Source organism: Sarcophilus harrisii, chromosome 1 (genome assembly GCF_902635505.1).
Source record: "Sarcophilus harrisii chromosome 1, mSarHar1.11, whole genome shotgun sequence".
Taxonomy (NCBI): Eukaryota; Metazoa; Chordata; class Mammalia; order Dasyuromorphia; family Dasyuridae; genus Sarcophilus; species Sarcophilus harrisii.
This window is the reverse complement of record NC_045426.1, coordinates 124,865,631-124,888,844: the sequence shown is the minus strand read 5'-3', so window position 1 is coordinate 124,888,844 and position 23,214 is coordinate 124,865,631. Positions and strand designations below refer to the sequence as shown.

The 23,214-nt window shown below is 32.7% G+C and overlaps 1 protein-coding gene across 13 annotated transcripts in view; it reads left to right on the top strand.

Annotated features, from left to right (window-relative positions):
- Nucleotides 1-23,214, top strand: part of LOC100913752 (ATP-binding cassette sub-family A member 3) — a 243,396-nt gene that overhangs the window by 75,015 nt on the left and 145,167 nt on the right. For 12 of the 13 annotated variants that reach the window (XM_031963816.1, XM_031963863.1, XM_031963847.1 and 9 more), the window contains 3 exons: nucleotides 6,174-6,290; nucleotides 16,168-16,288; nucleotides 22,164-22,337. In XM_031963816.1, coding sequence (XP_031819676.1) covers nucleotides 6,174-6,290; nucleotides 16,168-16,288; nucleotides 22,164-22,337 — 412 coding nt within the window. Of the gene's footprint in view, nucleotides 1-2,114; nucleotides 2,235-6,173; nucleotides 6,291-16,167; nucleotides 16,289-22,163; nucleotides 22,338-23,214 lie in introns of those variants that run through there. The other variant, XM_031963887.1, reaches the window with a different exon arrangement.

Here is a 23,214-nt window from a genome sequence, read left to right as displayed (position 1 = left end):
AGAGATGTTTTCTTTCACAACATGAGGTTTATGGAAATATTTTACATAACATCACAGATGTCTTTTAAATGAGAAAGGGAGAGAAGCTGAAACTCAAAAGTTTTAAAACCAAATGTAAAAAAATTTTTACATGTAACTGGGGAAATTAAAAATATTAAGTAAATTTCCAAAGGACTCTATATTTTATCATGGCATCAGTAGAGAGTTAGTGGAGTTTAGTGGGGTTTGGGAGAATGTGGAATAGGAAGTCATGATGATACTACTGTGCTTTAAGAAAAGTACTTTAGAAGCTATATAGAGCATGAATTGGGAGTAAGGATAAACTTGATATAAGGAGATTTGAATTCAGACCGTATTCACATTTATTCATATATGTAATACTAACCTAGCACTACCTTTCTTATCTTTTAAAGTGGTAATTGTCATTGGTTGGCAGAATTTCAATTGTCTTAGTATGTAACACTGGAGTTAAGTGTAAAAGTAAATGAAATATTGAGCAGATAATAAAATCTATTATTAATAATTAAATCTACTATTTGTATCTGACTCAGAGACTCTTCTTCTTGGGTCTATTCCATTCTCTTGGGTCACTTCTCACATCACTCATGTATTCCTAAATTTAATATGTTTTGATCACATAATTTATTGTGCACAAAATAACCAAATGAAAAGGAAAATAAACACTTCTGATGGAAAAGTTGTCATTATATTTGTCACTTTTCTGTTGCAGTTCTCTTCCAGAATTTTTGGTGTGGATAAGAAGGATCTTAAATGCAAATCCAAGGTTTCTGAAAAAGAAGGAATGGGGTCATTCATTCTCCTTTCTTAGATCAAAAATTAAAGGGAACACTGTAAAGACAAGTGTTTTTCCCAGTTTACCTACCTAAAGTCAGACTGAAATCAGAGTGGCTGTTGTTCTTTGGTTCTGAGTGAGCTAATAGTGCCAACTGTTCCTCCATGCCCCAATAGTTCTCCCATCTTCTTCAAGGTTTCAAGTAATGATTGATACTCAGGTTTTCCTTACTTTATCCCAGCTTCCATTGCCCTCATCTTACTTGCTGGCTCAAGCAGAAGGAAAAGAGGAAAGAAAAAGAGAGAGAGAGAACACAAAAGAAAGGCATCCATTTTATCCTGATTTCTGTTTCTGATATAAAAGAGTATCATTGTGATCCCAGATAGAGAAGTGGCAGCCTTACTCTGTGCCAGAATCCAGAATTGTCCTGCAACAAAGACTTTTGCAAGTTTTTTTTTCTGAATTGTTTCCTCAGCTTAGAGGAAAAAATAATTCAATGAAAAAAAATAGAAAGCAAATTCTCTTCATGCTATAGTGATTACCTATAGGAACTATCAGAGAATGATTTAAAAATCCATGTTCGCCATTTCTGTGAAGGTGTTGTGCCAGTGAGCACTACATTTACAGTAATATGTATTGTGACATTTTATCTCATAATTATAATTACAAAACAAATAAAATTACAACAGCATGTTTCCAGTTTTTCCAGTAAGAAAAATGGCAAAACTTAATTTTGGTTTAGCTTTTTGAGATCATCTATGAAATAAAACTAACAAATCATCAGTATAATTGAAAGTTTTTGAGAACAGGATCTCTTTATTTTTTGTATTTGTATTTCTAACTATTAATACAGTGTTTTGTACATTGTGGTTATTCAGTCATTTTCAGTTGTATCTGACTTTTAGTCACCCCAATGGGGGGTTTCTTGGCAAAGATGCCAGAGTAGTCTGCCACTTCCTTCTCCATCTCATTTTACAGATGAGAAACTGAGAAAAACAGAGTTAGGTGACTTGTACAGGATCACACAGTAAGGAAATACCTTAGGCCAGATTTGAACCCATGAAGATAAGTCTTATTGACTTCTGGCTTACCTTATCTACTATGTAACCCAACTGCCCTAAAAATAATTTTTAACTCAAATCACTTAGAGCTTTGTCAAGAACCCCTACAGGGGATTTAATACACTAAAAAGTTTCTACTGTGGGAGAGATGCCCAAATGTATAAGTGTTATAATCCAGTAGTTTCTGTCATGTCTGTTTCTTTGTGACCCCATTCGGGTTTTCTTGCAGAGATACTGGAGTTGTTTGCTACTTCCCTCTCCAGCTCATTTTACAGATGAGGAAACTGAGGCAAACAGTGTTCACTTAATGTTAACTACCCAGGAAATGGAGAACACTTAATCAACAATGTTGCCCTCCTTGTGACATATCCAGGAAGAAGGTACACACTTCTCTTCTCCACACCATTTTATTTATTCATTAATTCAACAGATCTTAAGGTTCTACTAAGTTTAATGCACTGTGGCAGGCACTAGAGGTTACAAAAATGCACAATTCCTATCTGCCAGGACCTTAACAATCATACAACTAATGTATGTATTCAAGGACATACAATGGCAGAATCGTGTAAATGTTATATTAAGTGTTGTGAGTAGTTATAGAAAGGAGAAATCACAACTGGTGGGAGAGGGGGAGAGCCAAACGTATTTAAGAAGTGAATATGGAGGCGGAGAAAGGAAAGCATAGAAGGCTTAGATGAGGAAATAGGAAAGTCAAGGGAGGTTATTTTTTAGTAGAAAACAGTCTTAATCATGTTTGCAGGCAAAGAAGAAAGTGCCAGTCAAAAGAGGCATGGAATATAGATCAAAAGGAAGTAAGAGAGGATGTGATTAAAGAGCACAAGAGCTCACTAAGAGCATTGGTTGAGAGGTTAAACATGGAAATAAGGAAGGATCCTGTGTTGAGACAGGAAAGCAGAGGAAAAGGATGGGTAAAATTATACCGAAATTTGAGATGGAGAGAATGGAAGCTATAGAACCCAGCTATTTTGTAGTATACTATACTTAAAACGTTTGTAGATCTCAGATTTTTGTCTTGGTACAGTATTTTTCAGTGAAAGACTCCAAATATCAAATCAGTATGTTCTCTAAGCACTAAGGCAGCCAAGTAATTAGTTTGCTCTTCTAAATTATTTATAAAAGAAGGAAATGCCGATTTACAATTTACCATCTTTTTCTTTTTTCTTTTTTTTTTAAAAACTGGTTCTAAAGGAGAGAAAGAGAGGTTTTTCTTTTAAAAAAATAATCTTTTGGAAACTGTCATAAGAATTAATGAGGTTCCTCGGAGGAGATTATTCTTCATGTTCCTATTTCCTTGGAGTCAGCTTTTGCTACGTGTACTAATCTCATAAGGGATAGCAATGGGATAATAAGGCAGAAAATACATTTTTCAACCTTGTAAGAAGAGGCAAATTAGATGTTCAGAGAGGAAGTAAATGCTCATACATTTATGCTCCCCTAATTACTGCAAAGAACTAAGTCCTTAGCACTTCTTTCATTTTATATCCTCAAGAAAAAAATAGTAATACCCATCTAACTATTGATGAAACCAAGAAATCACAGAAGGGTTCCTTCAAGCCCTTAAGTACAATAGTTTTCAGATTTATAAATAATTATTTTTAAATAATTTCAAAATTAATAATAATAATAAAAATAATATTAAACAAGCACAGTCTTTTCACTCACAAAAATTTACTACCTGTAATAATAGCACAAAAATGCTATAAATATAGATTTGAATTTGAAAACAATGAAGACTTATTTAACTAAAGTATGATAGAAAGTGTCAGTTATGGTCATTGCTCTCATTTTACACCCAAGAGCAACATGTAGCTCCTCATGCATTCATACTCAGGTTTACTAATTAATATTTATGAAGTATGGCCAGCATCACTAATTTTCTACTTCCCTTCCTTCAATGGCCCAGTTTCAGATTTGAGGCGCGTACAGGTGTATACATTCCAACATAGCAATCCATTTATTGGCATGATCTATGATTTATCTTGAAGGTATTTCTGTCATCTGGAGACAAAAAGTTTACTTCTGAGTATCTCATTTTTATGGTGATAACTCAAATTTACATTGGAATACGAGTATTTATTGGCATCCAATAAATTTAGCCTTTGCTAAATGTACTTCACTATAGTTCTTTGGACTTTGTCCACTTTATTCAGAGTACCACTTCAGCCTTATAACTTTTACAGAGTTCCTAATGATTCAAATCAAGAAATATTTATTGTGAAATACTAACAAGGGAATAGTTGAGGGAGCAAGTTCTTTGTAGTAATGGGATGATAAATACTATCAAGAGACTAAATAGAAATAAATCATATTTTGTTAAAATGCCAAAGACTTAACTTCTAAAAATGTAATTACAGGACTATAATACATTTCTAAATCTAGGTAGCAAAATAATTATTTTTGTTGTTGTTATTGAGGCAATTAGGGTTAAGTGACTTGCCCAGGGTCACTCAGCAAGGAAGTATTAAGTGTCTGAGGCCAAATTTGAACTCAGGTCCTCCTGATTTTAGGACTAGTGCTCTATCCACTGAGCCACCTATCTGCTCCCCACAATAAGAATTCTTTAGGGATTTGTTTTCTTTTCCTTACTAATTACATTTTGTGTATAGATTTCCTAGCCTGGGGAAATAAAAATGTGTTCTATTTAAAACAGTTGATAGTATAATGCTTCTCCAAGCATTCCAAGTAAATGTTTCTCCATATAGCATATTGTATTCTTGATATTGTTTATTCTGTAACATGTGACTTCAGGTTCATATGCCAAATCCACATGTATTAGTAAGTACCTATGTGGTGTTTTCTGTGCTACTATTTGTTGTGTGTGTATGTGTATGCACGCTACTCTTATCACTTTCTTCTTTAACAAGAAGCCCAATCTGTTTATTTCTCAGGAATATATAGTCATTATATTATAGGAAAAAAAAGATATATTAGATTTGGAATTTTCAAAATCTTTAGTTCAAATATTTGCCATTTACTAGTTTTGGGACTATGTGCAAATCATTTAACCCTTCTTGGGCCTCAGTTAACTCATCCATAAAATGAAGACAAAAGTGGTGTGCGTGCGCGTGTGTGTGTGTGTGTGTGTAGATATCTGAGGGTAGATATCTGAGATCTCTGATATTTTGAAATCCTATGTGCTTAAGAAACACAAACAGCACAATCTCACTTGGCTATTGAAGCATTCCCCTTGTTTTTCATATCTGTTACAATGGATCCTTAGTTCATACTACTTATTTTTGCTACTGATTGTTGGAGCTAAATGATTGGTGTAATGCCCAGGCTAGCTTTCAGGAGGATCTCTGGACCAGCCTTGGTTTCAGCAGAAGAGTCACCACGAGGATGGTCAGGGATAGAGTCTGAAGTCTGGAGTCTGAGTTTGAGCTCACACTCCCTCACACACACTCAAGTCTGCTTATTTCAAGTCCTCTCGGCCCTTAAATACTTTAGTACAATACATCACTACAGCAAGCTGAGCATGTGCCAACTGTAGAACCATTATATCACCATATCACACTGAGTACTAAGTATATGTGAACTAGAGAACCATCAATCACACTGAGTAAACACCCTGCTGTAAGTAACACAGGTGGTCATGTCCTCCTTGACTTATCAGAAAAAGGTATAAACACAAAGGGAAATGGGGAGCCAAACCAGATATTGTCAGCAGGTTTTCTCTGGGCTAAAGGGTCTTATACCTTACCCAGAGTTCCCCCACTATCTGCGGCCCTCTACAGATTGGGAACTTTATTTGCTAGTCAGTCTCAAAGGAAAGATGGTATTTTTTTTAAAAAAATAAACTGCTAAAAAAAAAAAAAAACTTTTCCAGTTGCTTTTGATTGAAATTAACAGATTTCTTCCAGTAACTGAATGCAAATATTAAATTGTACTCAACATTTATCTGAAAGGACTTTTTTAAATGAATACATCTTTCTGATATTTTTTCTTCATTAAAGCTATCTTCTTGCATCTGACCTTTTTGCTGTACCTTACCACCTTTTCAATATAATATGTTTGTAGTATACAAATGTAATACAGATAACATAGATTTTTACTCCCCTTGCTCTAAATACATTCCCAGACCCACACATTACCTTCAAGCGTTTATCAATAGGTCTTTCTTCTCCATGTTGTTCAAGCCTCCCTCCAACCATGCCCTGGCCCTTTAAATAATAGCATTAGAAAAAAAGGACAACTTCATCCCTAACTCTAGGACTTTGGTTATAATTTGCTGCACCAGGACAGCAGCAAGTAAATGCAAAATAATGTAATAAATTTTTTTCTTTTTTGTTCCCCAATAGGAGTATATGCACATCATGGGACTTAGAAACTGGTTTCATTGGAGTTCATGGTTCTTCATGTACATAGTTCTCTTCATTATGATTATCTCAGTTATGACCATACTCTTCTCTTTGAAGGCAAGTGTCTTATTTTCTCTAGTATATTAGAATTCCCCTTTGAGAGTACCTTGATATATAGACTATGGTATAGAAACTCTGAGATTGATCTATAATATTTATTAAATCGCTTAGGAGACAGTTTAATGATAATTACAAAGATAATAAATTATATAATAATAATAAAAGGTAAAATAATCATCAAGAGTAAGTAAAGAATAAATTCCCATAGACTAATTTATACTTCAAACTCTTTATGTTTTGGTTATATTTATAAGTGCTTTAAAAACTATTATAATATATAATTCTTAGAACCTACTCCCCTCCATTACTATAAAAGAAGAATGGCTTGAAGGCTATTTTCATTTTCCTTTGTTTCATGAGTTTCCATGTCCAAATAATTTGTCACCTATTGGCCAGTCTGTTAGTTATGAGAATATTTGTACTTTACCAGATTGTTCCTTAAACAAAAGACTCAGATTGCTTTCAGAACTGTGCTTTTCAGAACTTGCAGTCCTAGAAAGGTTATTATCTATTGGCAAAGCTTTCAAGAACCCAAGACAAGCTCTATGCCACAATAAGGCTTCAGAGTAGGACTTGTTTATTTTACATTTTGATAAAAAAGAAAACTTTCACATGAAATGTTTGAAAGACTTAGTCATTAATAAATTTATTAATTATGACTAATAAATAATTAATACAAAGATGATTATTTGGCTTTCTTTCATAAGCCAGAGACTACCCTTGGAGGCCTCTGAATGCTTAAAAAGCCTTTGGAAAGGGAGGAAGGAAATCAACTTGAAGGTGGAAATCAACTTTGATTGGTTAACAATCAGTGAAGAGTTTGAGCAATCTCATCTATTAACAATGTTCTTCAGATGCTGGCTGAATGGCCTACCAGGGTCTCATTTTCAAATGAGGAAATAGAAAGGGAAAATCTAAATAATTGGTTATTAACTTAGAAAGAAATAATTATTTCTCTGAAAACATTAGACTTACAGAAAGATGATTCAGAGATCAAGAGATCATGTTTAAGTTTTCCTTCCCTTAATCATTTTAAAACACAGAAATGAGACAAAATGAAAAAACAGAATTTTCCTTTTTTTGGCTGAGGCAATTGGAGTTAAGTGATTTGCCCAGGGTTATATAGCCCTATAGGAAGTATTAAGTGTCTGAGATCAGACTTGAACTCAGGTCCTCCTGACTTCAGAGCTGGTGCTCTACCCACTGCACCACCTAGCTGCCCCAAGAACAGAATTTTTCAAAGGCACTAAGGAAAAAAAAAACCCAGCAAAGAGCTTAAATGAATGAATAACTAAAAAAAAAAATCTCCTGATACAATTTTTAAATATACTATGGGATAAAAGAAGGCATTGAGAAATTTATAGGAGAATAATTGCACCTTGAACTCCAGAACAAAGAATGAAATAGAAGACCTCTCTAGAGTAAGTGAAGCTTAATAAAAAGAGTTGGAGGAAGAGATAAGAAATAAAGAAAAATTATCAAATTAGAATAGAATTTTAGAAAACCTAAACAAAGCAATATAATCTGAAGAGAAAAATGAATGAATGAAACAGAACCTAAAATACAAAAAAGAATTGCTAAAGCAAAGTTAAAAAAGACAGAAATGAAAGGATACCTGATATAGCAGTAGCTTCCAGCTAAGCCTGTTTTCGTTTTGCATAAGAGTTTCCTGATTGGTAGAAAGAATGCACCCCTGTATAAGGGGAGAGTGGAAGGGAGGATGGGAGATGCGAAAGGGAGAGGGAGTGAGAGGAAGAAAAGAGGAGGAAGAGAGGGAAAGAGAGAAGGAGGAAGAGAGAAAAAAGATAAAGACATAGACATCACAAATGGCAGAAATATATAGGGAATCAGCTTCTCAGTGTTTGTGATTTCCAGCTTATATCCTTAAAAACTTAAGGGAATTTCCCCTGAGTGAAACTGGAATCTTTCTTTTGGTTAAGAGAACATATCATTTTATTACCATCTAAAAAGCCATTTCATTTTTGTGTATTTTCTCATATATTCTAATGATCCAGGGATCCTCAAACTACTGCCCACGTGCCAGATGCAGCAGCTGAGGACGTTTATCCCCCTCACCCAGGGCTATGAAATTTCTTTTTTTAACAAACTTTTTGTTTTTACTATAGTCCAGCCCTCTAATAGTTTGAGGGACAGTGAACTGGCCCCCTATTTAAAAAGTTTGAGGACCCCTGTAAATCTAATCTGTATAACTTCTCTGATTTTTGTTTGCTATCTCCTTGTATAAATGAGTTTACTCTTTTTGTTATTTGTGATTGTCTTTTGTGTAACTAACATTTGATGATAAAGAATCAAATTGGTGGGTATAAGCTAAAGGCAACACTATTCCTTTAATCTACAGTAGACCAAGAAAGTTGCTACATTCTGAACCTACAAATTCTTAGGTCAATAATATTTAGTGGGGCAGATAGAACTAATACTGATCTAGTATAGTTCTCTCAGAGAGTGGAGTGGATGGCTTTGAGGCTCTTCTTCTGTTCCCTAAGTAGAGAAATAACAATATATTTTAGAGAAGCATGAGCAAAATTCCAGTGCATTTTGTGAGCCACATTTACATAACCCACTCAGACACCTTATCAAAATAAGGAAAATTGATCTAGCAACAGAGCTCAATAAGAAAATACCTAATAATCATTAGCCTGCTAGAGAAATACTGCAATATTTCATGTTACTATGCAAGAAAATTACATTATTAGAACTAGAGGCCAAAGTATAAATCAGTGGAATTCATAGGATACTAGCAAAAAGAAACTATAAAATATAAGCTCCAGTGCTGCCAGGTCAAAGAGAAAATCTTGAAAGTAAAATAGAACTCATGTTCTTAGGAACTATGGTCCTAAGTCATTCAGGACTACTTATTAGCAATGAAAAATTAAACAAAAGTCTGGAATATGATATAATGAAAAGCAAAGGAACACAGTTTGCATATAAAGATAATTATGCTGACAAGAGTCATAAATCTAAGGGGGGAAAGGATAGTGGTAGATGAGAATAGATTTTTCTTAATTATTTCCAAAAAACAGAAATGTGCCAAATTTGTGTAGATAATGGCTTTTGCCACTTATTTCTTCTGTGACTTTTGGCATGTTACTTTCACGCTCAGGGTCTCAGTTTGCTCCTCTGTAAAATGAGGTGAGGACCAAATGTCTTTTATGTTCCCCTCTGGCTCTAATTCTATAATAATTCTGAGAAAACTAAATTTAACATAGCCTTTAAATTGGAAACACAACAGACAAAATAAATTTAACAAAAGTAAAAAGTTTGAATAGTTTCAATAAGTTAGTCATGATAGGTAAGCACTTACATATAATACTCATGTCTTTTGTGATCCACACTCAGTTACCACAGTCCTCTCTTTGGGTGTAGATGGTTCTCTTCATCACTGAACAATTGGAACTGGTTTGAATCCTCTAATTGTTGAAGAGAGCCATGTCCATTAGAATTGATTGTGGTATGTAGTCTTGTTGTTGCCATGTATAATGATCTCCTGGTCCTTCTCATTTTACTCAGCATCAGTTCATGTAAGTCTCTCCAGGCGTCTCTGAAATCATTTCTGGTCATTTCTTACAGAACAATAATATTCCATAACATTCATATACCACCATTTATTCAGCCATTCTCCAGTTGATGGGCATCCACTCAATTTCCAGTTTCTGGTCACTACAAAAAGGGCTGCCACAAACATTTTGGCACATGTGGGTCCCTTTCCCTCCTTTAAGATCTCTTTGGGATACAGACTCAGTAGAAACATTGCTGGATCAAAGGGTATGCAAAATTTGATAGCCCTTTGGGCATAGTTCCATATTGCTCTCTCTAGGCATTATTAAATTTTATTTTATTTTCAATTAAAGTTATACCTTCTCTCCAACCTACCTCTCTACTCTAGTCCAGAGTTTCTTAAACTTTTTCTGCTCACAACCTTTTTCACTCTCAAATTTTTAATGCAACCATAAGTATATAGATATATAAAAGAGATATGCAAATCAAATATTTATTGATAATAAATCATAATTTTGCAATCCCCACATGAAGTTACACAAGCTTTCATGGGATCATGACCTACAGTTTAAGAAGCTTTGTTCTAGCCTATCCTCCTCACTGAGAAAGCAAAAAAAAAAATACAAATATGTGTATTCAAACAAAATATACAGATGATAAACTCCATCCCAAGTTTGCTGGGATTGTTTAGTCACTGTGGTGGTCAGAGTTCACAAGCTTTTCAAAGTGTTTCTCCTTATAGCAGTGTTTTACATAAATTTTTCTCCTTGTTCTGCTAACTTCACTTCACTTCACATATATTAGTATATATAAGCCTTCCTAGGTTTCTCTAAAATTATCTTTCTCATAATATTTTACTTCACAATAATATTCTGTCACATTCATATGCCATAACATGTTCAGTAATTCTTTAATTGATGGACGCCTCTTTAGTTTGCATTCTTACCATCACAAAAAGAACTGTAATATATATGTGTGTGTGTGTTATGTGTATACATATATATATATATGTTTGTTTTTTCATATATGTATCCTTTTTCTCTCCCTAGATATTTTTTTTTGGGGGGGGGCATAGCTCTAATAATGGTATTGCTGGATTAAAAGGCATATACAGTTTAATAGCTATTAGGGCATGAACTAATATATCTTTAAATCAGAATGTCACAGGGTAAAGGTCAATGAATTAAAAAACTTTGAAGGACAGGAAAGAGCATAGCAACCTCTTTTATCAAGGAGTATAAAGTGTACATAAGAGGATATGAATATCCGTTAACTTTGGTGTGATGATGATATAAAAAGGACATTAAAGGAAGAAACGGAAAGAAGAGGTAAAATGGGTTAAATTAAATCACATGGAGAGCACAAAAGACCAGTTACAATAGATGGAAAGAAGGAAGAATGCGTTTCAACCTTAACCTCATCAGATTTGACTTGAAGCCGGAATAACATATACACTCAGTTGGGTATAGATTTTATTTTACCCAATAGAGAAGTAGGAGGAGAAAGAGGAAAGAAAAAAAGAAGGTAGACTGGTAAAAGGGAAGCCAGAATTAGTAGGGCAAAGGGGAAAGAGAAGAGGGGAGGGGTGATAGAAGGAAGGGCAAATTGAGGGAGTCATGGTCAGAAGCAAAAGATTGCTGAGGAAGAACAGGGTAAAAATAGAGTGATAAACAGAAGAGAAAATATCATGGAGAAAGATAAACAACTATTAATCATAACTGTGAATGCAAATGGGATGACCTCTCCTATAAAATGGAAGTGGATAGCAGAATAGATCAAATGTCAAAATCCCACAATACATTGTTTACAAGAAACACAGCTGGAACAGAGATATACACAGAGTAAGGGTAAAAGACTGGAGCAGAGTATATTATGCTTCAACTAAAGGGGGAAAAAAGCAGGGGTAACTTACAAATCCTGCTATCAAACAGAGCAAAAATCAGAAATAAATCTAAATTAAATCTAGTTAAAAGAGATAAGGAAAGAAGCTACATATTGCTAAAAGATAATGAAGCAATATCAATACTACATATATATATATGTATGTATGTATGCGTGTATATATATATATATATATATATATATATATATGCACCAAGTGGCATAGCATCCAGATTCTTAGAGAAGCTGTCAGTTACAGAAATAGTCAGCAAAACTATACTAATGGGGGGGGGTCTTAATATCCCCCTCTCAGAATAAGATAAATCTAACCACAAAATAAACAAGTTAAGAATATGAATATAATCTTAGAAAAGTTAGATATGATAGACATCTGGAGAAAATTGAATGGATAGAAAGGAATATGCCTTTTTCTCCGCAATACATTTGCAAGTATACAAAAACTGACTATGTATTAGGGCATTAAAAACCTCACAATCAAATGTGGAAAGACAGAACTATTAATGTATCCTTTTTAGATCATGATGCAATAAAAATTACATACAATAAAGGGCTATGGAAAAATAGACTAAAAATTAATTGGAAATTAAGCAATCTAATCCTAAAGAATGGTCAAACAACAAATAATAGAAGCAATAATTTCATCAAGAGAGTGACAGTAATGAGACAACATACCAAAATTTATGGGATGCAGCCAAAGCAATTCTTAGAGGAAATTTTATATATCTCAGTGCTTACATGAATAAAATAGAGAAACAGGAGATCAATGAATTGGGCATACAACTAAAAAACTTAGAAAAAGAATGAATTAACCCTCCCAATTAAATAACAAATTAGAAATTCTGAAAATCAAAGGAGAAATTAACAAAAATGAATGTAAGAAAACTATTGAATTAATAAATTAAGGAGCTGACTATATTGGGAAAAATTAGATTTGATTAATAAAAATTACCAGCCTCAGAAATTAAAAGGGTGAATTCATCACCAATGAAAAGGATATTAAGACAATAATTAATAGCTATTTCACACAACTGCATGCCAATAAACCTGACAATCTAATTGAAAGGGATGTATATTTACAAAAATATAATTTGCCTTAACTCCATTTTAGAAAAAGATGGTGGAATAAAGGCAGAAACTCATCCAACCTTTTCCCCCAAACAATGACTTTAAATAATGACTCTAAAAACAATTTTAGAGCATCAGAATAACCAAAGTTTGGAGTAGAATATTTTCCAACTGAAGACAACTTAGAATGTCAGCAGAAAAGGTCTGTGATACCAGAGTGGAAGTCCAACATGCAATTTTAGTGCAGGCCATGTCTGTGCAATTCCAATACCAGGCCCAGTCTCAGCCCCAGGAAAGCACTCTGTTGCTTTAGCATACTAAATTTTATAGCTACTGTGGGAAAGGGACCCTCCTAACAGCTCCAGGACAGAAAAAAGTGTTTAGGGTCAGATCCCTAGAAGGATTTCTGAAAGCAATTGCACAAAACTACTGAAGCTTGGGACAATGCATCCTCCACCCTGGAAACAGAGTCCTACTTTAACAAAGAGTTAAAAGCCAAAAATAAGCAGACTACAAAAAAAGCTTCTGATCATAAAGTTACTATGGTGGCAAGGCGGATCAAAACACACTCAGAAGAACATACAAAGCTCTTACATCCAAAGCCACCAGGAAAATTAAGATTGGTCCCAGGCTATGGAAGGGCTCAAAAGGGATTTTAAAAATCAAGTAAGAGAGAGCAAAAATTAGAAAAAAAAATTAAAGAGTGGTGCAAAAGGCAATACAAAAAGCTAATGTATTTTTTCTAAAACTACCAATTCATCATTTCCTAACCCACAGCAATGCTCCAATATTATAGTATCTTGGTTTTTTAAAATAACATTGATTAAAATGAATGACATCGTATAATTTTCTTAATTTTTTCTCTTTTGATTAAGTGTGTTTTAGCTTTTTGTCTGAAATCATTATTATCCCTGCTTTTTTTCTAATAAATTCTGTTCATAATTTTATCTATCTATAATCTATCTATATGTTTAATTATCTCTTTATAATCTATTCCTGATATGAGTAAGATTTCAGAATTATTAGGCCTTTTCCCTCATCTAATTCCTCTGTTTCAGTTCTTGTTCTCACATCTCATTTGTATAACATAATTACTCTTTTTTACTTTTTCCTACATAGATTTTACTTTTTAGAATCACATCATACTCAGCTCTATCCCAGTCTTTCTTTCAGACGACCCAAATACTAATGATAGTCTTAGGCTTATAATTTACATTTTCATGTATAAAAACATAAACAATTTGTCCTTATTGAGGACCTTGAAATTAGTCTTTGATGTCTTATATTTCCCTTGGATATTATATGTCGATTTTTAAAATTAAATTCAAGTCTTTTGCAGCAAAATCCTAAAGGTCTGGCGTTCATTCACTGTTCATTTTTTTCTTTTCAGAACTAAACTTAATTTTGCTGGGTATGATATTTTTGGCTACAACCCTAGTTCATTTGTTCTTTGATATTGCGTATTCCAAGATCTGCAGTCTTTTAATATAGTTGCTTCTAAGTCTTGTGTGATTCTAATTGTGGCTCCACCATATCTGAATTTTTTTTTCTTGTTGCTTGTCATATTTTCTCCTTGATCTGGGGGTTGCAGAATTTGGCTATGATATTCCCATGGATTTTCCTTGTAGTTTTTTTTTTCCTTTTCTTCTTTTAGGAATAATAGGTGGATTTTTAAAATTTCTACTTTTTCCTCTTTCACTTCAAGAAAAACTTTGGTTATTTCTTGTTTTATTATATCAAGGTTCTATTTTTGGTCATAGCTTTCAGGTAGTCAAATTATTCTTCATGTTTTATCTATTTCATCTGTAATCTAGATCTATTTTTATGAAATGTCCCATGTTTTCTATATTTTTGATTCTTTGTACTTTTTTATTTATTGATCTCTCATAACTTCACTGGGTTCCCTTTGCCCAATTCTGATTTTCAAAGAGTTATTTTTTTCAAGACTCTGAAACTCCTTTTCTGGTTAGTTGACTTTCTTCTCATAATCTTCTTGTTTTTCTTGGATTTTTTTTTTAGTTTTTCCTCAATCTCTCTCCTTTGATTTTTAAAGTCTTTTTTGAGTTTTTCTATAAATTCTTTTTGCACAGGTAACAATTTAATGTTATTCTTTGGGGTAGGGGAGACGTCAATATTCTCTCCTTTGAAGATAAATTCCTAAGTTAGATTATTTCTTTTTTGCCTGCTCTTTTTTTTTTTAAATTGCAATAGATTGTTGGTATAATCCCCTCCCATACCTCTGGGATATGGGAGATGGTGCCTTTGGACTCGGGTTCTCTTTTGATTCTCCACTCCAGCCTGGAACCGCAAACTAAGAACTCTACCCTCCTATAAATGTTGCAGCCAGCGTCGAACTGTCCCACTGCTTCTGTACTCTACCTGCCATGTGCTTGTTTCTTTTTATCCAGGACCCTATCTAGACACAGTTGGGCCTATTATTCCTTATCAGCAGAGCTTCCTAAAACTGAAGCTACTTCCCAACCCAGCTAGCCCCAAGGCTGGTCACTTGCTGTTTCAGCAGTAGCCTAGAATTGTTTACACTTCACATGAGCCAAACCTCTGTTCTAGTATCTTTCTTCAGATCCCCTCTGATTGTCCCAGGAAGACCACTGTTGTACCCCAGCTATTATTATTACTATCACTTTATATTCACCCTCCCACAATGCATTGATATGCTAGGAAGCAGAATTGTTCTGCAATTACAGACATTTCAAATTGGATATCTCCTTGCACCAAGCCATTTGTCAAGAACATACAGAAATGTCTCCAAGAGATCAAGGCAACATGTTTCAATGTTCTGGAAATTCATTTGATTTTAATGCCATTGAAAGCTTAAAAGCTTTGAGAAAACTTCTTCAGAGGTATGTTTAATATCCAATTCAATATATAAATGTAGTTTCATGTGGTTTCATGATGAATTAAATACGTGTCAAAATCTTGGGAACTTAATGCAAAATCATATTCAAGTGATTATAGCAAAAGGAGAATATTAAAGCTTTTTGTTTGTTTTTTAAAAATTCAAGTTTATTTTATTTTTGCTTCTAATTTCTATCCTCTTTTACCCCTTTCTCACACCTGTTCATACCCATTCCATATTTGAAATCATGGTTCAAAATAATTTTAAAGGAAACAGTATGAAATATAATTGAATACTATCAATACTTAAAATTATTTAGGGTTTTTTAGTATATGTTAATTGACTTCCATTTATTTATATTGTCTTCTATATTCATTAGTAAATTTATTTATTTAAATTTCGTTTTAGCCATCTGGAAAAAGAATTTATGTACCTTAATTAATTTAAGGATATTCAATTATTTTATGCTTTTCCTTGTCTTTATGAAATATAATTTATCTGTGTGACTGAATTATTTCAATGATTATTTTGTAGATGAATTATGATGTGTCAGTGCTCACAAACAGTGACCCAGCTTTGGTGTTTTTCTTTCTATTATGTTTTGCCATTGCCACCATTTCCTTCAGCTTTATGATTACTGTGTTCTTCACTAGAGGTGAGTTAAAAGAATGTTATATTGGAATTACTTAATTTTTCACACAGATTCAAAAGGATTTAAGTTCTTTTAAAGCTTTCCTATTGGATATCACTACCATCCTATTACTTTTAAAACTTCTCATAGAGAACAGAGATTCTTAGGCATTATTTAAGCCCTTCAGAGTAAATTGTTTATTCTCATGAGTTGATATTTTAATTTATTTGAGGAGTTAGAGGAAAATAATTTTAAAATCCTTTTGCAGAACCCTTTGAAAATTAATAGTACAGTGTTTTTTAATTGTATTTCTGTATGGCTTCCCTTTTTAATTTCCTTCCAATTCATAATAACAAATTCCAAGCCAAATTTCCTAAAAGACTAATACCCAAGTATAATATAACATAATTACTCACAGCATAATATAATTTTATATAATTGTGTGTATTGTATATATTGTGTATATATTATATGTAATATAATATAATTACCCACAATATAATAATGTAATTACATTCCCCAAAACATAGCTCACAAGCCCCCACAAATGCACCATGCTTTAATATCCAGGCAGATTACACACACTGAAATCAAAAGCAAAGTCATTCACTGAAATTCTTTGCAAGAACCTGTAGCTACAAAGGCTGTACCCCAATTCCCTATGAAAAAATAAGTTATAAAACTGTAGTATCTCTCACAATTGTAGGCATCCACAGGAAACAGAAAACAGCCCAGGTTCCTCAGATCTCTGGTATTACAAGACTCCAGTTTTCTTTCTCTTCTTAAGTCATTATAATGCTTATTCTGGGCACAATATTTCTACTGTCACGTCCCTCTTTGCTGCTAAATATCCCTCAACTCACTTATTTCCTCAGTTCTGCTGCCCTGAATTACTAAGCTTACTGCCCAGGTGTGTCTTCTGACTAGCCAACAGCTTCAAGTTGGTGTGTGTGTGTGTGGGGGGGTGTTCATGTACTCATAATAGTGGGGATAGGAAGGAGAGAGAATTCCCCCATTCCTCATGAAACAAGGATCAATTCCTTCTCAAGAACTTAAATTATTTTTTTATAGCAAACTCTCTTGTTCACTGACAATTTTCACAATTCTTAGAAACATCTTCTGTCTTAAGATCCAAGACAAATTTAACACTTTTTAAAGTGTTAGTACTGATATTTTTCAGCTAGTCCATGACTAGTTGCCCTTTAATTTGATCAAATTCATTTGAGATATTCATATTTCATAAAGGGATAATGAAGTATAAGTATTTCTTTACATACTTTATTTAGCCAACAAACATTTATTTAATCTATGTGCTAGTCACTGTTAGGACTTTTACACTTTTTTTATTTTTAAAATTCCCCTTATATTCTATAATTCATCAGTTGGGTTGAAGGAAAACTATTCATCAATTTCTGATCAGCTTCCCAAAACTATTCTCTCTCACCTGTTAAATATTTGCTGTCCCATAAAATCAGTCGTGGTGGTCTTGTCCATATGTTCAATTCTTCATAGTTCTCTAGTAACTTGGAGATACTCAACATTGACCCTTAGAGCTCCTTTTTTAATGCATTGTACTTAAGAGTCATAGCAAATTTCCTGTGACATAGTTCTTAGCTAAGTCAAAAAGTAACACTCTTCTATCAGAGCCCAGACCTACTTTGGCTGGTAGGCCCAGGATACTCTCTCAAATACACAGTTATACATTTTCAAAGATCATCTGTTACCCCTTGTCCTGGTATTTGTAAAAGTTTGTCTTAACTGCCAAACAGTGAAACAGAAAGTTGAACTTCCCCACTATTTCCATAGAACTCCTCCAAATTTGAATGATGTGGGATTAACTGGAAATCACTCCCTCCCCATCATTTAAGAAACCAAACCACTTGAAATTTTTTTTGGATTCTTGTTGCAGCACGAGATACCTGAAATTTTTCTCATAGATCTCTGCAACACAAAAGGAGTACACATGAAGAAAATAATAAAATGGATAGGAGAGGGAGGCACTAGCATTTCATGATTCTTTTCTCTGAATAAAAAAAAACAACAAATACACAGATTTTAATGTCAAAATAAAATTCAATAAGGAAACAAACAGGAGTACAGAAAGGGCAAATAGGGTTATATAAAGGGAGATCAGATCTAGGGAAGAAATTTTTACTTAGTATATATTTATTAAACCCCTCTCTTTACTGTTGAGACAGAATAAATATCTGTCATCTGATGTAAGAACTCAACGTTTACCATAGGAGAATTATTATAAATAGTTTCTATATTTCTTTTCAATTCAACATACTCTTTAGATAGCATTTTTCATTATATTTCTTTTTAATAATAGCTTTTTATTTTCAAAATATATGCAAAGAGAGTTTCCAACATTCACCCTTGCAAAAACCTTGTGTTCCAAATTTTTCTTGCCCCTTCTCCTCACTCTCTCTCCTAGACAGTAAATGTTCAATTCTACTCTACATATTTCCACACTTATGCTGCACAAGAAAAATCAGATTAAAAAGGAAAAAATGAAAAAGAGAAAAAAAAGCAAGCAAACAACAGCAAAAAAAGATTAAAATACTAAGTTGTGATGCACATTCAGTCCCTACAGTCCTCTCTCTGGGTGTAATCAGCTCTCTCCATCACAAATCAGTTGGAATTGGCCTGAATCACTTCATTATTGAAAAGAGCCACATTCATCAGAGTTGACCATCACATAACCTTCTTGCTGTGTACAATGTTTTCTTGATTCTACTCATTTCACTTAGTATCAGTTCAGGTAAGTCTCTCCAAGTCTTTCTGAAATTATTCTGCTGGTTTCTTATAGAACAATAATGTTCCATAACATTCATATACCATAACTTATTCAGCCATTCTCCACTGATGGGCATCTACTCAGTTTCCAATTCTTTGACACTACAAAAAAGACTGCCACAAACATTTTTGCACATGTGGGTACTTTTTAGGAAAAGAATTATTACAAGCAAAATAAATACAGTTTCAGAGGCAAGAAAGATTAAGAATCATAGATCAGGGTCTGTACTTGGTAAAGGAAGGAGGTTACACTTGATGAAGAAGAAAAAAATAATTAGATCACAAAAAACTAATGTTAGATTTCATTTCTTTCTACATTCCCTTTGTAAAAAATGGTAAGGGGAAAGAGAAAAAGTTGAAAAGTAATGATGAAGGAAAACACAATTAACAGTCATAAATACAAGTGTGAATAGAAGTAACTCAACTCATAAAAGTATATAGTATCAGAATGGATTAGGATGCAAAATTCAGTCATATGTTGTTTGAAATATCAGGATTTACATAGTTAAAATGAGGGGATGGAGCAGAATTTATTATGCTTCAAGTAAATTCATAAAAGCAGGAGTAGGAATAACAATCTCAGAGAAGTTAAAAGTAAAAATGGACCTGGTTAAAAAAGCTAAGTATTATTGTTATTTAGTCCTTTGCATCATGTCCAACTCTTTGGGACCTCATTTTAGGCTTTTCTTGGCAAAGATACTAAAGTGGTTTGGTATTTCCTTCTTTAGCTCATTTTCACAGATCAGGCAAATAGGGTTGTGTCCGGGTCACCCAGCTAATAAGTGTCTGAGGTGGGATTTGTAGATGAGTCTTTCTGATTCCAAGCTAAGTGCTCTATCCATTGTACCATCTAGTTGCCCCAGAAGAGATAAGTAGGGAAACAATATTATGATGAAACATATGCTAATAGATATGATACCAGTACTTTATATACATAACACATACATCCTCTGATTAACACAACCTCTAATTATATAAAGAAAAATATTAATTGAATCATAGAAAGAGACAACAAAGTGATAATGGTAATTTCACCATGTTCCTCCATATCTTTAGAAATAATATTAAAAAACCAGAATATAATTTTAGAAAAGTTATATATGACAGAATTCTTGATATCAATGAATGAAAATAGAAACTGCTTATTTCTCATCTCTGCATGATAACCTTTTCAAAACTGACTTTATGAGAAAATTAATTCATAATCGGTATAACAAAATTATTAAAACAACCTTTAAGATAATAGAATAAATGACTTTTGAAGCAAGAATGCAAATTTAAATGAGACAAAATAATTTTATACTAAATAATTGATCCATTACAGTGTAAGTCATAGAAACAATATATGGTTTGATAAACAACAATGGCTACAGTAGACAGTATCCAAAGTTTGTACCTAAACAGTCTTTAGAGGAAAAATTGCTTTTTAACACTTCCCATTAGAAAAGAGAAAGAAAACATCAAATTTAAAAACTACAAGCAAATACAAAAGTCTAAATTCTCAATATCAAAGAAGATAGAATTTCATATAAACATTTCATTACATTGATAAAATTAAAAGTCAGTTTTTAAAAGATAATGAAACAGAAATTATTTTTCATCTGTTTTTTTAAAAAGTAAGAAAAACAAAATTGCCACTCTAAAAATGAAAAAAGAGACAACAAATAAAGAAAATTAAAATTCATTAAAAAGTATTTTGCCCAGTTATAATAATGATTAACATAAATTTTATATGTATGCATTAAAAGGTAGATTCATAGAACAAGAAATAGATTCTTTTAATTTTTTTTAGTTCTGAATTTTTTACTACTGTCTAGCCCTTCCCTAACCCATTGAGAATATAAGAGATATGATACCTGTTATATATATAAAGTTATATAAAATACAATATCACATTAGCCAAATTGAAAAAGCAAACAAGCAAGAAAATAAAATGAAAAAATATGCTTCAGTTTGCACTCGAATTTATCATTTCTCTTAAGATGGATAGCATTTTCATCATGAAGCTTTTGGAATTGTGGATAATAATATTGATTGTAGTAGCTAAGTCTTTCAGAGTTAATTATCATTACCATAGTACCATATTTATAATCTACTTGAATATCCCAATTATATGTTAATAAGATTTCCTACTGTTCCTCTTCTTTATTCCCTAGTATATTCCTCCCCTCTCCTATTCCTCCCCTCCCCCAATTTTGTTTTACTTTCAAGATCATTAAAAAAAAAAGCCTACTCCCAGACCCCCCTCCTTTGCTTTGATTAACTTCTTGTGCAATTCTTAATGACATGACAATTCTGATGGCCACTTTTATCATCTTCCTACCCTCATTTGGAATGAAAATATAATATAAGAATGGCCATAATATTTCTGGGATTTTTCAGTTTGAGATCTATTTTAATAAATGGTTCACTAAATGATCCTTGGCATTTTCACTTTGCTCTCTTATTCTAATATATCAGAGAAGTTTTCTTTGATGAACTCTTAGAATAAGATATCCAAGCTTTTTTAAATCAAATCTTAAGTTAGTCTAATGATTCTTAAATAAGCTCTCCTTGGTCTGTTTTCTGCATTTTCTTTTTTTAAAAGTCTTTTGACTTTGTTTTTACTATTTCTTATTGACCCAAGAAAACATTAACTTTTTTCTGGTCGGTTCTAACTTTCAAAGAGTGTGTTATACTTGAGTAAGGTTTTATATCTCTTACATTAAGAAGCTAAACTCCTAGGTCTTTCCTACAGAGCTCTCAACTTTTTTTTTTCATTTCAGTGTTTTGTATCATTTTAATCTAGCTATGGCACTTTTAGATCTGTTCCCCAAATAGAATAAAGAAAAACTAAAAGGATCTATGTGTGTAGTCCTACATTCTTTTAATATTACTATTGTAACTTGAATGAAAACATAATTAGTATGCATCTGAGGTTTATGAATGAGAAAAAACTCAGGGATATCTATTAAAACTAGAGAATAGTAATCCAAAAACATTGTGACAGATTGATAATGTGGTAGAAAGATGACTGATAAGGATAAATGTAAAATCTTATAATAGCCTATGTACATTATATATTGCAAATTATTTGACTTCTTCCTTTTGGTTTTTGTAGCTAACATAGCAGTTGCCACAGGAAGTATTATCTATTTCTTCTCCTACCTTCCATTCTTCTATATCAATAAAAACATCTACAATATGACTCATTCTATGAAGATAATTTCCTGTCTCTCTTCAAATGTTGCCATGGCTTTGGGAGTAATGTTCATGATCCAACTTGAAGGAAAAGGTAAGTATGATTTTTCTCAATTATTTCTTGATCATATTGGTAACTAGAGACAATGTTAAAAGTATATAAAAGTGTATATAAAAAGGTATAAAAGTGATATGAATAATGCTAGCCTAATTTTCTTTTTGAAATAGAACCCTTAAAGTACCAAAGCTTTGGCTTTTTTCAGTCAGTGAAAATTTTTTGCATTTGATATATTTAAATGTAACACATTTTAAAACAAATTTGAAGTGTAAGTAGTTCAATAAATTGTTTTTCATCTTTAATTCATTTTAATTCATACAAATCCTGCCATTAAATAAGTATTTACTAAGTGATTACCATCTCTTCCTGACTTCAAGCAGTTTATAGGTTTTTTTAGAAATATACTTGTGAAACACTTGGGATATCCTTAAGAACTAAACTCTTATGGTACCCATTACATATTGTAAGAATTATAGGAGTTCGAAGATGTTAGAGAGTAAGAGCAACTGGAATATTTCCTGGCTTCATTGAGAAGATTGGCCTAAATTGGGCTTTAATTTGTAGGAATCATCTAGGAATAGAAAAGTAGAGAGGGCATTTGAAAGTACAAAGAAGATGTCTTAAGTCATGAGAGTGGTAATGAGAATGTTCCTGAAAAATGAGATTAGATCAATTTGAGTACAAGATATATTCAAGAGATTAATGAAAAATAATAGAATGAATGGGATCTTTTTGGGTTATGGAAGACCTATTAAATTAATCTGAAACATTTGTACTTGATTCAGGAAGCAATACTGAACACTGTATGTTTTTGAAGAAAGGTTTTGATGTAAATTGTCTTAAAAGATTATTAATTTAGAGATTATATTGAGACTTGATTGGGGGGCAGGGAAATCAGAGAGACAATTAGAAA